General features: G+C 36.5%; 1 protein-coding gene across 1 annotated transcript; it reads left to right on the forward strand.

Annotated features, from left to right (window-relative positions):
* Positions 1 to 5,203: 5,203 nt before the first annotated feature.
* Positions 5,204 to 7,651, forward strand: PCDHB1 (protocadherin beta 1; the record flags this gene model as incomplete). The annotated part of the gene is made up of 1 exon (XM_081035005.1): positions 5,204 to 7,651. The coding sequence occupies one exon, from the start codon at positions 5,204 to 5,206 to the stop codon at positions 7,649 to 7,651; it is 2,448 nt and encodes an 815-aa protein (XP_080891131.1).
* Between the last annotated feature and the right edge of the window lie 9,895 nt (positions 7,652 to 17,546).

Here is a 17,546-nt window from a genome sequence, read left to right on the forward strand (position 1 = left end):
CATCTGTTTAAAATAAGAGTGTAATATAAATCTGGCCTATAAATGGTATTGGTTTATATTATGGCTTCTTATGTTACTGTGGAAGACAGAAACATAATATGCACATGCACATGGTGAACAATAAGGGTCATTGTCATTTAAAGCAACAGATGGTAGGTCCAAAGAACCTAATAAATTGAGCTGCCTAAGACTTCTAGACCCCTAAAACCTTGTGTACCTGCTAAAATGAATACGAACCTAAAATGCATGAAAAGACAATGGAAGAATAGAATTCTAAAATAGTAGTAAAGTCTAAAACTGCAGGTGTCAACTCAATGTTTTAAAATACATCTGCTCCTAAAAATAGACAGCTTTTTAAAGACTTACAGAGTATATATGAAAGAAAATGAGAGGGAATTCCAGATATTAATATACTTATAAATATGGCTATAACAATAAATAAGTATTAAAACTGTACTTGAAATTAGAATAATAGAAACAACAATTGGGGAGAGTCTCTAATAGTTGACTAGGGTGTTTTTCTTCTGAAAGAAGTTGAAAATAGTGACAAAATTCTTAGCATTTCAGAAACATTTAAATCTGTGATGTAAAGGTAAATAAATAAACATAAATGACATATTTACATAAATGTTAGAATAGATTTTAGTTCAATGTCATTTCATTATAACATTGATAAGATACCATCGGAATTTAACTCGTGTATATCAATTAGCCTGTGGTAAAATTGATTTCAAACATAAGAAGCCATAATATAAACCAATACCATTTTGCTTAAAGTCACAGAACCTATCAGTTATGTTAAGTGAGGACTTACTGTATAAATTAACATTTATTATTCAAAAATAGCCACACTCCCCTTGAATGTCTATGGGAGTATACCTCTCTGCCCCATTGATTTTAAGTTTGGTCAATGATGTACTTTCACCTCACATTGGGTTAAGTATACTTCCCCACGCCTTGACTTTGTGCTTCTCCATGTGAGTTGCTTTGGCTAATAGTACATTAGCAGAGTGGATGGAAGAGTGTCCCCCAGAAAGATATGTCGAAGTCTTAACCTCTCTATAGATAATGTATAATATTATACGTGCGTGTATAAAAAAGAAAGAGAAAGAGTATACAAATGTAGCAAAATTGGTGAATCTAGGTGAAGAGTATATGGTCATTTATTATTATTTATTATGTCAAATATAAGCAAATCCAGACCTAGGAAAGGAAAGCACTATTCAAAAAGACTACTGAAATAGCAGAACTCTCTGACCACAAAATCTGCAAATGCCTCAAAATCAAACAGAAAAATAAGTTTTGTTCTTTTTTTAAGTAGGGAGAGGTAAACAGGAGGACTAGCAGGAACTTTGGGAGTAGAGCAAGGGGGATAGAATGAGCAAATGGAATAATAGGGGTGCTTTCACAGGCAATGGGTTCCCCCCCTGCAATCGGCCAGTTCTCAGAATGAACCATCACGTGGGGATGTTCTGCATTTTAGGGCTTAAGTTTTGGGGCAAAGTAAACTTCAGGGCATTTGGGGAGAAAAGAAGCCTGACTAAAGTTTTGGTCAAGCCAAATCAATGGATAAAATAATGGGCCATTGTAAGCACTCCTGTACCTTTAAATTATTTCAAAATAAGATTTTTAAAAGCTTAGAAGTTAGTACTTAGATATAGTTTGGGGATGGATTTTTGTTTTCCCAAAACCTTATGATATGCTACCAGCACCTCTTCCCAATATCTAGATTTTGAGTAAAGACCCTGACATCACAATCTAAAAGATTATAGATTTATTCTGTGGGCCCCTAGTTCTACCTTCAAAGGAAAGAATGAAATACCAAAAATACCACCATGTTGAAAGTTTGCAAGGTTTTCAGAGGGAAAAAATATTTCAGAATTTAACCCATCAAGCAGATATTACTACCTACCCTGGGGACTAATCAAACAGATTAAGAATCAATCCAATTGAAGAGCAGTGTTTCTTGTATTTCAACTCAAAAGAATGTATTTTTTTTAATTTATAGGTTTTGAATGAATTATTTGGAAATTAATTACATTAAGACTTCCTAGGTGGTGACTATAGTTAGTAATACTGCATTATATATTTGCAAATTGCTAAGAGAGTAGATATATTTTTTAAATTAAAGTTTATTGGGGTGACAATTGTTAGTAAAGTTACGTAGATTTCAGGTGTACAAGAAGAGTACATCTAAAAAGTTCTCATCACAAGAACAAATTATAACTATGTATGATGATAGATGGTAACTTGACTTATTGTGGTGATCGCTTCACAATATATACAAATATCAAATCATTATGTCGTATATCTGAAACTATTATAATGTCAATTATATCTCAATTAAAAAAAGACTTCCTAGGATGCCACAAACTTCTGCATAATGTGTGAATCACTAGAAGAAATATCTCCTTTTTTTAAAACAAAACCTGTAAGATATATATTGACTAAGAATAAACATGTCTCTTTTTCTTATATATAAAGAGTATTCAGGACTCATATTCAGAATATACGAAGAACTACTACAAATCAATAGGAAAAAGACAAACAACCAAGTGTAAAAAATGGACGAGAATTGAACAACCCTCCCCCTACCCGAAGGATAGCCAGATGACTAAAAATATAAAAATAGTGCCTATCTCATCAGTAATTAATAATCAGAGAAGTGCAAATTAAACAATAACAACAATGGTTAAGACTTTGAAGGACTAGTAATGCTAGGTATTGGATAGAATTTGAACAACTGGAAGTTACATTGCTGGTGAGAATGTAAATTGGTACAATCTCTTAGAAAGCAATTTGGCGATATCAGGTAAAGTAAAAAAAACATAACTTATGACACCAATGCCACTTTTAGGTGTGTGCCCCCACACCCCAAATATACACACATGTGCACAAAGTGATGTATACAATAACATACTGCTACAAACAGTAGAACAATAGAATGAATAAGTGCGTTTTGCTGTATTCATACAGCTAGGAGCTGGCCTGATAGCTAGGAGCCTAGAGCTAGGCTATGGTGTTCTCCTGTGAAATAAAAACAATTTCATAGAAGAACATGTGACTCTGAAGGATCAAGAGAAAAACAACAGCATGCCATAATCATGTCTGAACACAGACAAAAAAGAACATTTTCCAATCCACAAAAATGACCAAATATCTCTCTATCCTCGATAACACTAATTAGCAATCACAGTTTGTTTACCAATCACAGCTTGAGCTTCCCCCTGTTCATCTCACCTTTTACACAGATTTATTCATATACCCCATGATAGAATTAACTGTTTCTGATAGCTTCTAATCCAGAGCAAAGCCCTGCTTCAAACCACCCCAAATCACCTTGACCAAGACTAAGTACCATATAAGTCTTTTCTAACACCTTCTTACTGAAATGCCCCATGATTCTCTGTGGTGCAGCCTCCCTTGTTGTAATAAGTCAGAAAATACAACTTTGTTCAACAGCAGGTGTGTGTTTGTTCCTAATAGTCTGTGGCCAAAGGGCATGGACAATAACTGGAATTCTGTACAGCAATGGAAATGAACGAACTATAGCGAACACAACAACATCAATCTCGCATTGTGCTAAATAATGAAGGAAAGAAATCAGATTCAAATGATTACCTACTGTAAGCATTATTTTTACCATAATTAAAAAATATTACCTTCTGTACACTTTACATACAGTTTTTTTTAAGAGGCAAAATTAAACTGCTTAGGGAAGCACACTTCAGCCAGATGTTAAGATAGCTAATGGAGTCTGAGGGATCTGTTAACTCCTTCATGTCAGGATGCCATTAATATTATATACACTACTTTCATTCACTTTTATCTCACTTGGAAAATATGGTTTAGACTTGTCTTAAGTCTATTTCCATTGCATCTAGCACATAAAATGCTGAGCACAAATGCTTTTGATAATGAGCATGAGACAGAGTGTTAGAAGACAGGTTCTAGTTCTTATACTGCCATGAGTAACTGTATGAACTTTCGTCATTTGGGCCTTAGTTTCTTTATTAAAAAAGAGAGGGGGAGATTGGACCTCATATTTCTGAGGTGTCTTATCATTCTTAAACATTCTAGGATCCTATGATTGCAAAGAAACTCTCAACAAACATTTCCCATATTTCTATCAGGACATTTTCAATATATGTAAATAGTTTATTATTTCATTTACTTTAAAATCCAAAGCCAAATATTTGCCTTCATTTAATTTATCCACTATATTTTCTGGCAAGGAGAGTAGTATACTGATTAAGAACAGTAAGAAAGGTTTTTTAGTCAAACAATATTAAATTGAGTTACTTCTTTAACATTTACTAGGTAGGGGACATTGAAGTGACAAAATCTCTCCAGTCTGTTTCTTTGTGTGTAAAAAAGAAATAATAATGTGTACCTCACAGAATTGTATTATAGCAAGGATTAAATTAGATAATACATGTAAATCACTCAACACAGTACCAGTATATAGAAATCATACCCAATAAATATTACTGCCATCATAATCATTTAATTGCCAAGCCAGCTGCTTCCTAACTGTTTGAGTGTTCTGGGAGAAAAAAAAATGGATTTATGCACAATCTAGGGGTTAGTTGATCAATTCCCCTATCCGTGTACCTACTGGACCCCGGGTTCCTGAAAGATAACGTCTGCCCATCCCCTTTTCTTTTCCTACGGATCACTTCCTCCAAGCCCCTCTCCCCAACCCCCACCCAGTCAGTTGAAGCTCCAGAAGACACTGCAATGTTTTTTTCTTGTCTCTCCCTTGGTCTCTGGGCGTGCGGAGTAACTTACTCCGCGGCGGTTCGTGGGTCCTGCCGCGGCCTCCGCGGTCTCGCCGTCACGGTGACTTCAGCGTGAGCGAGTATCCTCATTGGCTTCTCAATTCCCAAGGAAATTTTTTTCTGAAACGGAGGGCCAAGGCGAGTCTCTCGTTGCTTTGGCAACAAACTTTCAACCTCTACCTAGCTCTCCGGAATGAGGACATATCTATTAATACACTGGATAGCTAGGGAGTTGAGTTACTCAATGCAAATTTTCTTCCAGGTGCCAAACAGCTTACCGGGCTGTGCGAGCCACTGGCAGCTCTGCGGTTAGAAGCTATTAAAGCCGACCGCAGCAGTTGCAGGAACCTGTGGCCGGAAAAGAGAAAGTACATCCGCAACAGGTGGCGGCTGCTGCGCAGAGAGTGCGCCAGGAGGCACGGATGGCGGTTGCGCGCAGAAAACTCTTGCAAAGCAGGCAAGTGGGGTCTCTTCTCCTTTTTCTGTGCATTTCTCTGGCGGGTGCGGCAACCATCCGCTATTCGGTGGCGGAGGAGATGGAGAGCGGTTCGTTTGTGGCTAATGTGGCTAAGGACCTGGGGCTGCAGGTAGGGGAGCTGGCTGCGCGCGGGGCGCGGCTCGTTTCCCAGGGCAACAAACTGCACTTCCGGCTCCACCGCAAGACGGGGGATCTGTTCGTGAAGGAGAAACTGGATCGGGAGTCCCTTTGTGGCAAAGCCGACCCGTGTGTTCTGCACTTTGAAATAGTCCTGGTGGAGCCGCTGCAGTCCTTCCGTGCCGAGGTCAGGGTATTCGACATCAATGACAATGCCCCGATTTTCCCAAACGAGGAGCCACTTTTAAAGATTCCGGAGAGCACCCCATTGGGTTCACGGTTTCCTCTACAGAGCGCCCAGGATCTGGACGTGGGTCTCAACGGTCTCCAAAACTACACCTTGAGTGCCAACACCTATTTCCACCTGCACACCCGCTTCCGCAGCCACGGGCCCAAATATGCTGAGCTGGTGCTGCATAAACCCCTGGACAGAGAGGTGCAGCCCGAAGTCAACTTGACCATTACGGCGGTGGACGGCGGGTCCCCGCCCAAGTCTGGCACTGCCCACATCCGCGTGGAGGTCCTGGACGTCAATGACCACGTGCCCCAGTTCTCCCGCCTGGTGTATCGTGCTCAGGTACCAGAAGATACTGCCAATGGTTCTTTGGTGGCCACGGTGACTGCCACGGACCTAGACGAGGGCTCCAACAAGGCGGTAACTTACTCTTTAGCTCAAAACGCAGAAGCAATTCTCCAGACATTTCAGATTGACTCTGAAACTGGAGAGATTCGACTCAGAGGGCCCCTAGATTTTGAAGCTGTTGAAACGTACGACATTGACATTCAAGCTACCGATGGAGGAGGCCTCACTGCCCACAGCAAAGTCCTGGTGGAAGTGGTGGATGTGAATGACAATCCCCCTGAAGTGATGGTCTCCTCTGTGTCCAGCCCTCTTCCTGAGGACGCCCCACTAGAGACGGTAGTGGCCCTTTTCTCTATCCGAGACCGGGACGTTCGGGTGGGAGGAAAAATCACCTGCTTCCTCAAAGAAGACCTTCCCTTTGCAGTCAAACCTACATTCCGGAATTCTTACTCGCTGGTCACTGACAGAGGCTTGGATCGAGAGGAGGTTTCAGGCTATAATATCACCCTTGTTGCCATGGATACTGGGCCACCCAATCTCTCCACAGAGACTGTAATAGAGGTGCTAATATCTGACATTAACGACAATCCCCCAGTATTTCAGGAAGACTCCTACATCTTGACAGTTCGAGAAAACAACAGCCCTGCGGTTTTTATTGGCAAAGTCCATGCTGAGGAGCTAGATTTGGGTGAGAATGCCCAAGTAACGTATTCTCTGCTGCCTCCAAAAAGTGGAGATCTGTCGGTCTTTGCTTATATCTCCATAAATTCAGACAATGGGAAGCTTTATGCTTTGAGAACCATGGATTATGAGGCCATTCAAGATTTTCAGTTTGTGATAAAGGCAACTGATGGGGGCTTCCCGTCACTGAGTAGCCAGGTTACTGTCAGAGTAGTTGTTTTGGATGACAATGACAACCGCCCAATGATCTTGTACCCACTGCAGAATGGCACATTGCCCTGCAATGATCTGGTGCCCAGGTCTGCAGAGGCAGGCTACTTAGTGACCAAGGTAGTGGCTGTGGATGGTGACTCAGGTCAGAATTCTTGGCTTTCATATCATCTACTTAAGGCCACTGACTCTGGGTTATTCTCTGTTCAACAACAAAATGGGGAAATTCATACATTGCGGCAGATATCTGAGAGAGACCCCATGGTACAGAAACTGATCATTCTCGTTCAGGATCATGGCCAACCAGCTCTTTCCACTACGGCCTCACTCAACATTCTGCTGGTAGATGGCTTTTCTGAGCCCTTTCTGCAGTTCCAGGATCCATCCAAACATCCTACAAGGGTAAATCCATCCACTAAATATTTGGTCATTTCTCTGGCTGTGCTTTCCTTTCTCTTTCTCCTCTCTGTCACAGTGATCTGCATTATACACATCTACCAGAAAATTAAATACAGAGAAAAGATCACAATTCAAGAGCATTTCTATGATGACTGTAATTTTCCTAACCACCGGGTACAAGGAGGAGCCAAAGGATCTTTATCCCAGCCTTGTCCCTATGAAATGTGCTCCGCCACTGGCACTGGTACTAGTGAGTTCCGGTTTCTTAAGCGCTTTATGCCCAACTTCCCCTTCCCCGCTGGCACTGGGGAGGTAAAAACAGAGGCTGGATCCAGTTTACCACTCAGGAATAGGTCTCAGGGGCTAGAGGGCCATGCCCGAGGATCTGATGACTATATGTAGCTCATATTCATGAGCCTCATGTCGTCATTGTTCATGTCTCCCTTCCAAGTTCATTAGTCCTGGAAATGCTTAGTTCAATGGAGATATCCTTTTATTTTGCCTTTAAATTATTTTCCAATAGAAAGATATGCGTGTATAGGGAAGAGAATGAGCTACTAGTTTTGATATAGTATCAGAAAGCAATTAGGTTTGAGGAACAGGAATGTAGTTTATCGTTATTCAGAACTTTCTAGATTTTTTTGTCCCTTAATGAGTGGAGATCATTTTTGAATCAACATCTTGCATGCCACCATTCATAATCATGCAAATGCCTGGGGAATGGATGGTGGCCATCACAGATAATCAGGTGGGAGGAAGGGGAAAGGAAAGTAAAAGGATTTGCCTTATTTGCAAATGTGAGTAAGAGCAGATATAAGACTAAAGAGATTCAGTTCAGGAATGTCCTCCAAAATTAAGTTACATGTAGATTTCTTAATGGTTGTTTGGAGTCTTAGGCAAGTTCGAAATCTCTATATACATACATGTCTATCCCATTCTTATCAGAGAGCAGTTATTTGAATGTGGGGAATGAAAAGTGGACGAGAAAACAATAAATTAGGCCTGTTGTTAACAAGTGCCATTGATCAACTATAAAACAAAAAGATACAAAAGGAAAAAGAGTTCATTAACATCAACTAAGTGGCTTTAAGAAAAGATACATTTTCAGGTATTACCAGATTAGATTTTAAGCCACTTTCCCTTGTGAGCGTTCTGAAGTGATACCACGGAAACTGAGAAAAAGAGGTATTTCGTGGTAAATCATTTGTAAAATGAAACAGAGTAGGGAAACAAGTTAGGTTTCTTTTTGATCATCACTGTTTGCCTTCATAAGCTATTTTAAGTTCTTTCATTCTAAAATTAAAGAAACGAATATTAAAACATTAAATATTTCAATACGACTACTGTGCCTTAAATGTTAAAAAAAAGTCTGCTTTAATTAAGTGCCTTTTAAAATACAAATGTGTGTAAATTCAGACCCATAAGGATATATCCTGCACAGAAGGGCACAATATTTGTTCCTGGAATTCCAAGAATAGAGCAGTACCTCTTAAACTATTTCTCAAATATACCAGATCATATTTATTGATATAAGGATTATTCTTGGAATTATGACTGATACCTAATGGTACCACCTGGCTGGCTGTCTACATAGTGGCCAGAATATACTAAAAATTAGAGCTAATTGATTTTTAAAATGTTGGAGCTGCCTAGGGCAGAATTAGTGTAACCTATGGTTGACTTCAATATTTTCCTTAATATTTTGAGAATAGATGAAGCAAGCGTACAATACCAATAAATTGTCTTTCTGATTAAAATGAAATATTTTGTACAAATTGAGTTATAATCCTGCTCATTTGGAGTAAAGGTCTTTCTTGCACAAAACATACAATAGTGTTCCAGGTGTATTTGGATTAGGATTAGTTAAGGGGTGCTGAAATCAGAGGTTTTAAGAAAGAAAAGGACATAGAATTAACTTTTATGGGTAAGTAGTAATTAGTTAAAACATTATTAACTAAAAGCCACTGGATTAACTGCATTCGATTACATACGTGTGTTTGATTACATTTGATGATGTGAGCATAATTAATGGAGCCTATCTTGATGTCAAGGGTAAGGAAAGAAAATGGTGTAGATCAGTGACTATAAGACTGAATTTCAAACAGCAGTAAAATTCACACACACACACACACACACACACACACACATATACAAAATGAACAAGAGATGTAGACCTGTCAACTTTTGATTTTTCCATGTATGGACATTAAATTAAAATGAAACAAAACCTGTCATTTCATACCATTATTTCATAAATGAAATGACATTTTTATATAAAATAGACAACAGTCTCATAAAGGAACTATCCTTTAAATTAAAAAAAAAACACAGTTCTGTGTAAAATGTATTTTGCCCTTATTTTTTCATTTTTGCCTAGACCAGTGAAAATTTTGCCACTGACTCCAGATTGGGAACTACTGGGATAAACGATGATCTAATCTCATTTTTATTCAGGCTTAAACTTCCCAAGAAAATTCCAGTTGTACCTGATGATTAGAAACTAAGAACATCTCTGTATCAATTTGCTGAATATGATGTGAGCCATTTGTATTTGGAGAGAACTATTAATATATACCAGCTGAGATTAAGTCCAGGTTTCCATTTAGCAAATTAACACAAAGAATGGAAATAATTCGGACAGTTACTCTCCCTCAAATGTATTCAAAACTATAACCCAAGTGCCTTGAAGTACTCTTGTATAAAAAGGCCCTGATAAATATTTAATTAAAAATATCTGACTAGTTTGGGCAAATTGTTTCCATTACTGATTTAACTTTAAAATGTGTATAGATCTATATTTCTACTGGAAGTTTGTTTTATTAGTTTCAGGTGTAAAAAACAATAGAAATAGTTACATTTACCCCCCTCACAAAGTGGTATTCCCCCTCCCCCAATCTACTACCCCTCTGACATCATATTCTCTGTTACAATTCTATTGGCTATATTCCCTATGCTGTACTCTACATCCATATATATATATATATGTATATATATATGTATATATATATATATGTAATTATAGTTCATATTCAATATTATTCAACTTCAGCTACAGGTGGTTAGTGCAGTCGTCAGGCATCTACACAGTCTATGAAGAGATCTCCCTAATAATTCCAGTGCCCATCTGGCAACCTACATAATCTTTACAACATTATTGATTATATTCCCCAAACTATATTTCATATCCCCATGGCTATATTGTGACAACTTATTTGTATTTTCTAATCCCTTTACCTTTTCCCCCTTCCCACTTCCTCCCATCTAGCAACCGTCAGTTTTTTCCCCCTAGATCTCTGAATCTATTTCCGTTGTATGCATTTATTCCATTCTTTAGATTCCACATATAAATGAGGTCATATGGTATTTGTTTTTCTCTGTCTGACTTATTTCACTTAGCATAATATTCTCTAGTCTATCCATGTCGTTGCAAATGGTAAGATTTCATTCTTCTTTATGGCTGAGCAATACTTCATTGTATAAATGTACCACAGTTTCTTAATCCAGTCGTCTATCGATGGGCATTTCAGTTGTTTCCACGTCTTGGCTATTGTGAATAGCGCTGCAATAAACATAGGGGTGCATATGTTTTTTCAAATTAGTGTTTTGGATTTCTTTGGCTAGCTACCCAAGAATGGAATTGCTGGGTCATAAGGCAGTTCCATTTGCAATTTTTTGAGATACCTCCATACTGTTTTCCATAGTGGCTGCACCAATCTGCAATCCCACCAACAGTGAACAAGGGTTCCCTTTTCTCCACATCCTCGCCAGCACTTGTTGTTTGTTGATTTATTGATGATAGCCATTCTGACCAGAGTGGAGTGGTAGCTCATTGTGGTTTTTATTGGCATTTTTCTAATGATTAGTGACATTGAGCATTTTTTTTATTTCTGTTGGCCATCTGTATGTCCCCTTTAGAGAAATGTCTCTCTATGTCCTCTGCCCATTTTAAATTTGATTGTTTGTTTTTCTGGTGTTGAGTTGTATGAGTTTTTAAAATAAATTTTGGATATTAACCCCTTATCAGAAGTATAGTTGGCAAATATCTTCTCCCATTCAGTAGGATGCCTTTTTGTTTTATTGATGGTTTCCTTTGCTGTGAAAAAACCTTTTAGTTTGATGTAATCACATATGTTTATTTTTTCTTTTGCTTCCCTTGCCCAAGGGGCTATATCTGTAAAAATATTACTAAGGGTAATGTCTGCAAATTTACTTCCTATATTTTCTTCTAGGAGTTTTATGGTTACAGGTCTTACATTTAAATCTTTAATCCACTTTGAGTTTATTCTTATATATGGTGTAAGAAGGTGGCCCAGCTTCATTTTTTTTTGCATGTGTCTGTCCAGTTTTCCCAGTACCATTTATTGAATAGACTGTCTTTACCCCAGTGTAAATTCTTGCTTCCATTGTCATAGATTAAATGACCACATAGGGATGGATTTATTTCTGCGCTCTCTATTCTGTTCCATTGATCTATGTGTCTGTTTTTATGCCAGTACCATGCTGTTTTGATTTCTATGGCCTTTTAGTATGATGTACTGGAAGTTTTAAATTATAAAGAATTTAAACTCTTTTGAAAACTTTTTATTATGAGATAATTTTAGGCACAAAACTGCATGAATAATATAGAGTGCCTGAATACCCTTCACCTAGATTTCCTTAATGTTAACATCTTACATAACCCTAGCACAGTTACCCAAATTGAGAAATTGACTTTGGTACACTTCTATTAACTAAACTACAGATTTTACCAGTTTTTTCATCACTGTCCTTTTTCTTTTCAAGGACCGAGTCCAGGATCCCACAGTGCATTTAGTTATGTCCTACCACCCATTATAGTTCCTTAACCTTTCCTTGTCTTTCATGACCTTGAGACTTTTGAAGAGTACTAGTCAGCTATCTGTAAAATGTCCCTCAAATTTTTTCAGTTTTATTGAGACATAATTGACATATAGCACTATATAAGTTTAAGGTGTACTGCATAATGACTTGACTTACATACATATATTGTGAAATGATTAGCGCAATAAATTTAGTTAACAAACATGACCCCAATTTGAGATTATCTGATGTTTTCTCATGATTAGATTGATGTTATATGTTATTGGGAAGCATACCCCAGAAATGCTATTGTGTCCTTCTCAGTGCATCATATTGGGGGTACATGATGTCAATATATCATGTTAACTGGTGATGTTAACTCTTTTTATTGTAGTAAAAAACATAACAGAATTTACCAGGTTGACCATTTTTAACTGTAAGTTCGGTAGTGTTAAGATAATATCTTAACTTGGTTAAGATAATATCTGCCAAGTTTCTTCACTGTAAATTGCTGTTTTTCCCCTTGTAATTAATAAATACTTGGAAAGAGACATTTTGAAGCTATGCAAATATGCTTCTGTTTAAACTTTTGCCCGCTAATTTTAGTATCTATTGCCAGATATTTCCTGTGGCAATTAATACTGTGGCAATTGAATGGTGATGTTCTGTTTTCCTGATTCCTTTTACATTAATTAATTTAAATTCTTCTATAAGAAATACTTGTTACTTTTCCCCCAGTTTGTTATTTATTCAGTTATTTCTTCATATATGACTCATTGATATATTATTTGGGTTATAATTGAATGCTATCATTTATTTTGTTGTTCAGCAAACCCTTTTATCTAGGATGAAGAGCAGATTTTTAAGTCTGGAATTTTTACATAGAATAGATTTTGATCAAAATTAGTATTTCTTTGTAACACTATATTTTAGATTATATTAAACAAGCATACATTTCTTTAATCTTAAAGTTGATTTATGATGATGTTTTAACTTGAAGTGAAAATTACATTAGGTTGATTTTAAATTTCCATTACAGTTATAAAATGATTAAATAGATACTAACCTATGAAAATGTTAAATGTTATTATGTAGACATGTTTATATATTTATAAGCCATGTATAATAGAGATGGTATTTAAAATAAATTTATATGCTGAAATTAGATATACAGGTATACAAGAAATGGAACTGGTCTGTCTGGTTTTATTGAATTCTCCTAAAAATAAATAAATATTTTTTTCTCTGTAATGTCCATGTATTTTGTTGTGGTGGTTGTTTTCTATTTAAAGATAAAGTTGTCTCATTCTTGGAAGCCAAATTCATCCATATAATTCTCCCACATATTTTCTATTTTCTATAGAGTTGAATATTATTAAAATATCAACCAAAAATTTGACTTCATTTCCAAATCTATGTGACATTTTTGAATATTATTAAAACATTGGTTGTGTCTATGTAACAGTGAAAAGTAATGTTATAACAAGGGTTTTCTGGTGAAGCTGGTGAAGCAAGCTTACGCTCCTATGCACCTTGCTGGCCTCTAAACATAGAAATTATAGATAACAATTAAAAATAGAAAATTAAAAAAAAATAAACCAAAAATGGAACAAACATAAATAGTGAGCATAGATAAAACCCTTGCATTTCTGAGCTCCATGATGGGAAGCTGCCATTGGTACTATTAGTTTGGCTCTTTTGGCTATGAGGAGTAAAATGTTCTCCATGAAAGATGGAGAATAAAAGTCGGCATCACTGTTCAGAGCCACAAGCTAGGATAGGTCTATCTTGTTCATGAAAAATGGTTGAAAAATCACTGCCAAAAGATTCATGAAGTTATCCATTATAGTATGTTTTAGACCTATGGAGGCTGGAGGACACAGACTATGTACAGAACCTTATAGTCAACAGGCTCAATGAAGTCAACTGTACTATTTTTAGTATGTTAGGCCAGAAGCCCAAAATCACTATTATAAGACCTGATTCTAGACCATGTCTGGGTGGTCTAGGAGATGAACATAGGTGGGGAGAGCAAGTAAAGAGAAGACAGCATTTTAAAAACAGTACTATTCAAAATAAAACTTAAAAAATTTTTCAAATTACAGTTGACATTCAATATTGTATTAGTTTCAGGTGTACAGCATAGTGGTTAAGCATTTGTATAATTTATGAAATGATTCCCCCCAATAAGTCTAGTACCCACCTGGCACGATACATAGTTATTACAATATTGACTGTATTCCCTATGCTGTATTTTACATCCCCATAACAATTTTGTAACTAACAATCTGTACTTCTTAATCCCTTCACCTTTTTCACCCAGCCCCCCAAGTCCCCTCCCACATGGCAACCATACAGAGGTATCTATGAGTCTGTCTCTGTTTTGTTTGTTTATTTATTGTGGTCTTCAGATTCCAACTATAAGTGAAATCATATGGTCTGACATATTTCACTTAGCATACCTTCTAGGTCCATCCATGTTGTTGCAAGTGGTAAGATTTCATTCTTTTTTATGGCCAAGTAATAGTCCATTGTATATATGCACCACATCTCCTTTATCCAGTCATCCATTGATGGGCACTTAGGTTGCTACCATATCTTGGCTGTTGTAAATAATGCTGCAGTGAACATAGAGGTACACATATCTTTTCAAATTCGTGTTTTGGATTTCCTTTGATAAATACCCAGAAGAGGAATTGCTAGGTCATGAGGTAGTTCTATTTTTAATTTTTTTGAGTAACCCCCACACCATTTTCCATAGTGGCTGCACCAATTTGCAATCCCACCAATAGTGCATGAGGGTTCCCCTTTTGCCACATCCTTGCCAACACTTGTTGTTTGTTGACTTATTGATTATAGACATTCTGACAGGTGTGAGGTGATATCTCATTGTGGTTTTAATTTGCATTTTTCTGATGATGATCTTGAGCATTTTTCATGTGTCTAGTGGCCATTTTTATGTCTTCTTTGGAGAAATGTCTAGTTAGGTCTTCTGCCCATTTTTTAATTGGATTGTTTGGGGTTTTTTTTAGTGTTGAGTTGTATGAGTTCTTTATAATTTTTGGATATTAACCCTTTATGGGATGGGTCATTGGCAAATGTCTTCTCCCATTCAATAGGCTGTCTTTTCATTTTGTTGATGGTTTCCTTTGCTGTGCAAAAACTTTTTAGTTTGATGTAATCCCATTTGTTTATTTTTCTTTTGTTTCCCTTGCCTGAGGAGATATATCATAAAAAAATATTACTACCATGTTTCCCCGATATAAGACCTACCCCTAAAGTGAGCCCCAGTTAAGATCGTCAGCCAGATGGACACATTTAGTACATTATAACGATATTCCAGAAGTTGACATGACTGTATTTGAATAAATGTAGAATGTTGTACATGAAAAAATAAGACATCCCCTGCAAATATGCTCTAATGCATCTTTTGGAGCAAAAATTAATATGAGACCCAGTCTTATTTTCAGAGAAACACAGTAAAAGGAATGTCAGAGAATTTACTGCCTATGTTTTCTTCTAGGAGTTTTATGGTTTCGGGTCTTACATTTAAGTCTTTAATCCACTTTGAGTTTATTCTTATATATGGTGTAAGAAGGTAGTATAGTTTTATTTTTTTGCATGTACCTGTCTAGTTTTCCCAACACCATTTAATAAACAGACTGTTTTTTCCCATTTTGGATGTCTTTTATTTCTGTCTCTTGCCTGATTGCTCTGGCTAGGACTTCCAATACTATGTTGAAAAGCAGAGGTGATAGGGGACAGACCTGTTGTGTTCCTGAACGTAGAACAAAGGACTTCAGTTTTTCACCATTAATTATGATATTAGCTAAGGGTTTGTCATATATGGTCTTTATTATGTTAAGGTGTTTTCCTTCTATACCCATTTTATTAAGTGTTTAATCATAAATGGATGTTGTATCTTGTCAGACACTTTTGCTGCATCTATTGATATAATCATATGATTATTGTCCTTTATTTTGTTTATGTGGTGTATCACATTGATTGATTTGCATATGTTGAACCATCCTTGTTCCTCTTGGATGAACCCTACTTGGTGGTGATTTAAAATCTTTTTAATGCATTGTTGCATTTGACTTGCTAGAATTTTGTTTAGGAGTTTTGCATCTGTATTCATCAGAGATATTGGTCTCTAATTTTCTTTTTTTGTGTTATCCTTATCAGGTTTTGGTATCAGGTAATGTTGGCCTCATAAAATTAGTTAGGGAGTATTGTTTCTCCTTCAATTTTTTTGGAAAAGTTTGAATAGGACAGGTATTAAATCCTCTTTGAATATCTAGTAGAATTCACTAGTGAAGCCACCTGGTCCCGGATTTTTGCTTTTGGGAAGGTTTTGGATGACTGATTCAGTTTCCTTACTGTTGATCTGTCTGTTTAGATTTTCCAATTCTTCATGATTCAGCCTAGGAAGGCTATATGTTTCTAAGAACATGCTCATTTCTTATAGGTTATTGAATTTGGTGGCATATACTCTGTTATATTATTCTTGGATGATCCTCTGTATTTCTGTGGCATCTGTGATAACTTCTCCTCTTTCATTTCTGATTTTGTTTATTTGTGTCTTTTTTCTTTTTATCTTATTGAGTCTAGACGAGGGTTTCTCAATTTTATTAGTCTTTTCAAAGAACCAGCTCTTTGTCACATTAATTTTTTCAATTGTCTCTTTGTTCTCTATTTCATTTAGTTCTGCTCTGATTTTTATTGTTTCCTTCCTTCTGTTGACTTTGGGTTACACTTGTTCTTCTTTTTCTAATTCTTTAAGGTGAAATGTGAGGTTATTTACCTGGGATTTTTCTTCTTTCTTGTGATTGACTTATAATGATATAAATTTCTCTCTTAAAACTGCTTTTGCTGCATCCTCAAAATTTTGGTAGGATGTATTTTCATTGTCATTTGTTTTTATGTATCTTTTAATCTCTCCTCTAATTTTTTGTTTGACCCAGTCATTCTTTAAAAGTATGTTGTTTAATATCCACATAGTTGTGATTTTTCCTGCTTTCTTTTTGCAGTTGATATCCAATTTCAAAGCCTCGTGATCAGAGAATATGCTTGGGATGATTTCAATCTTCTTAAATTTGTTGAGGCTAATTTTATTTCCCAATATATGGTCTATCATTGAGAATGTTCCATGTACACTAGAAAAGAATGTATAGTCTGATGTTCTAGGATGAAGTGCTCTATAAATGTCAATTATATCCATTTAATCTAATGTGTCATTTAGGGCTGCCATTTCATTATTTATTTTCTGTTTAGATGAACTATCCATAGCTATCAATGATGTATTTAGGTCCCCTAATATAATTGTGTTTTGGTCAATTTCTCCCTTTAGTTCTGTTACTAGTTGCTTAGTATATTTCAGTGCTCCATGATTGGGGGCATAAATATTGATGACTGTTATGTCTTCTCATTGTATAGTCCCCTTTTGTTGCATCCAGCATGACACGGGCAGTGAGAGAAC

This window comes from Rhinolophus hipposideros, assembly GCF_964194185.1.
Source record: "Rhinolophus hipposideros genome assembly, chromosome: 23".
Lineage (NCBI taxonomy): Eukaryota > Metazoa > Chordata > Mammalia > Chiroptera > Rhinolophidae > Rhinolophus > Rhinolophus hipposideros.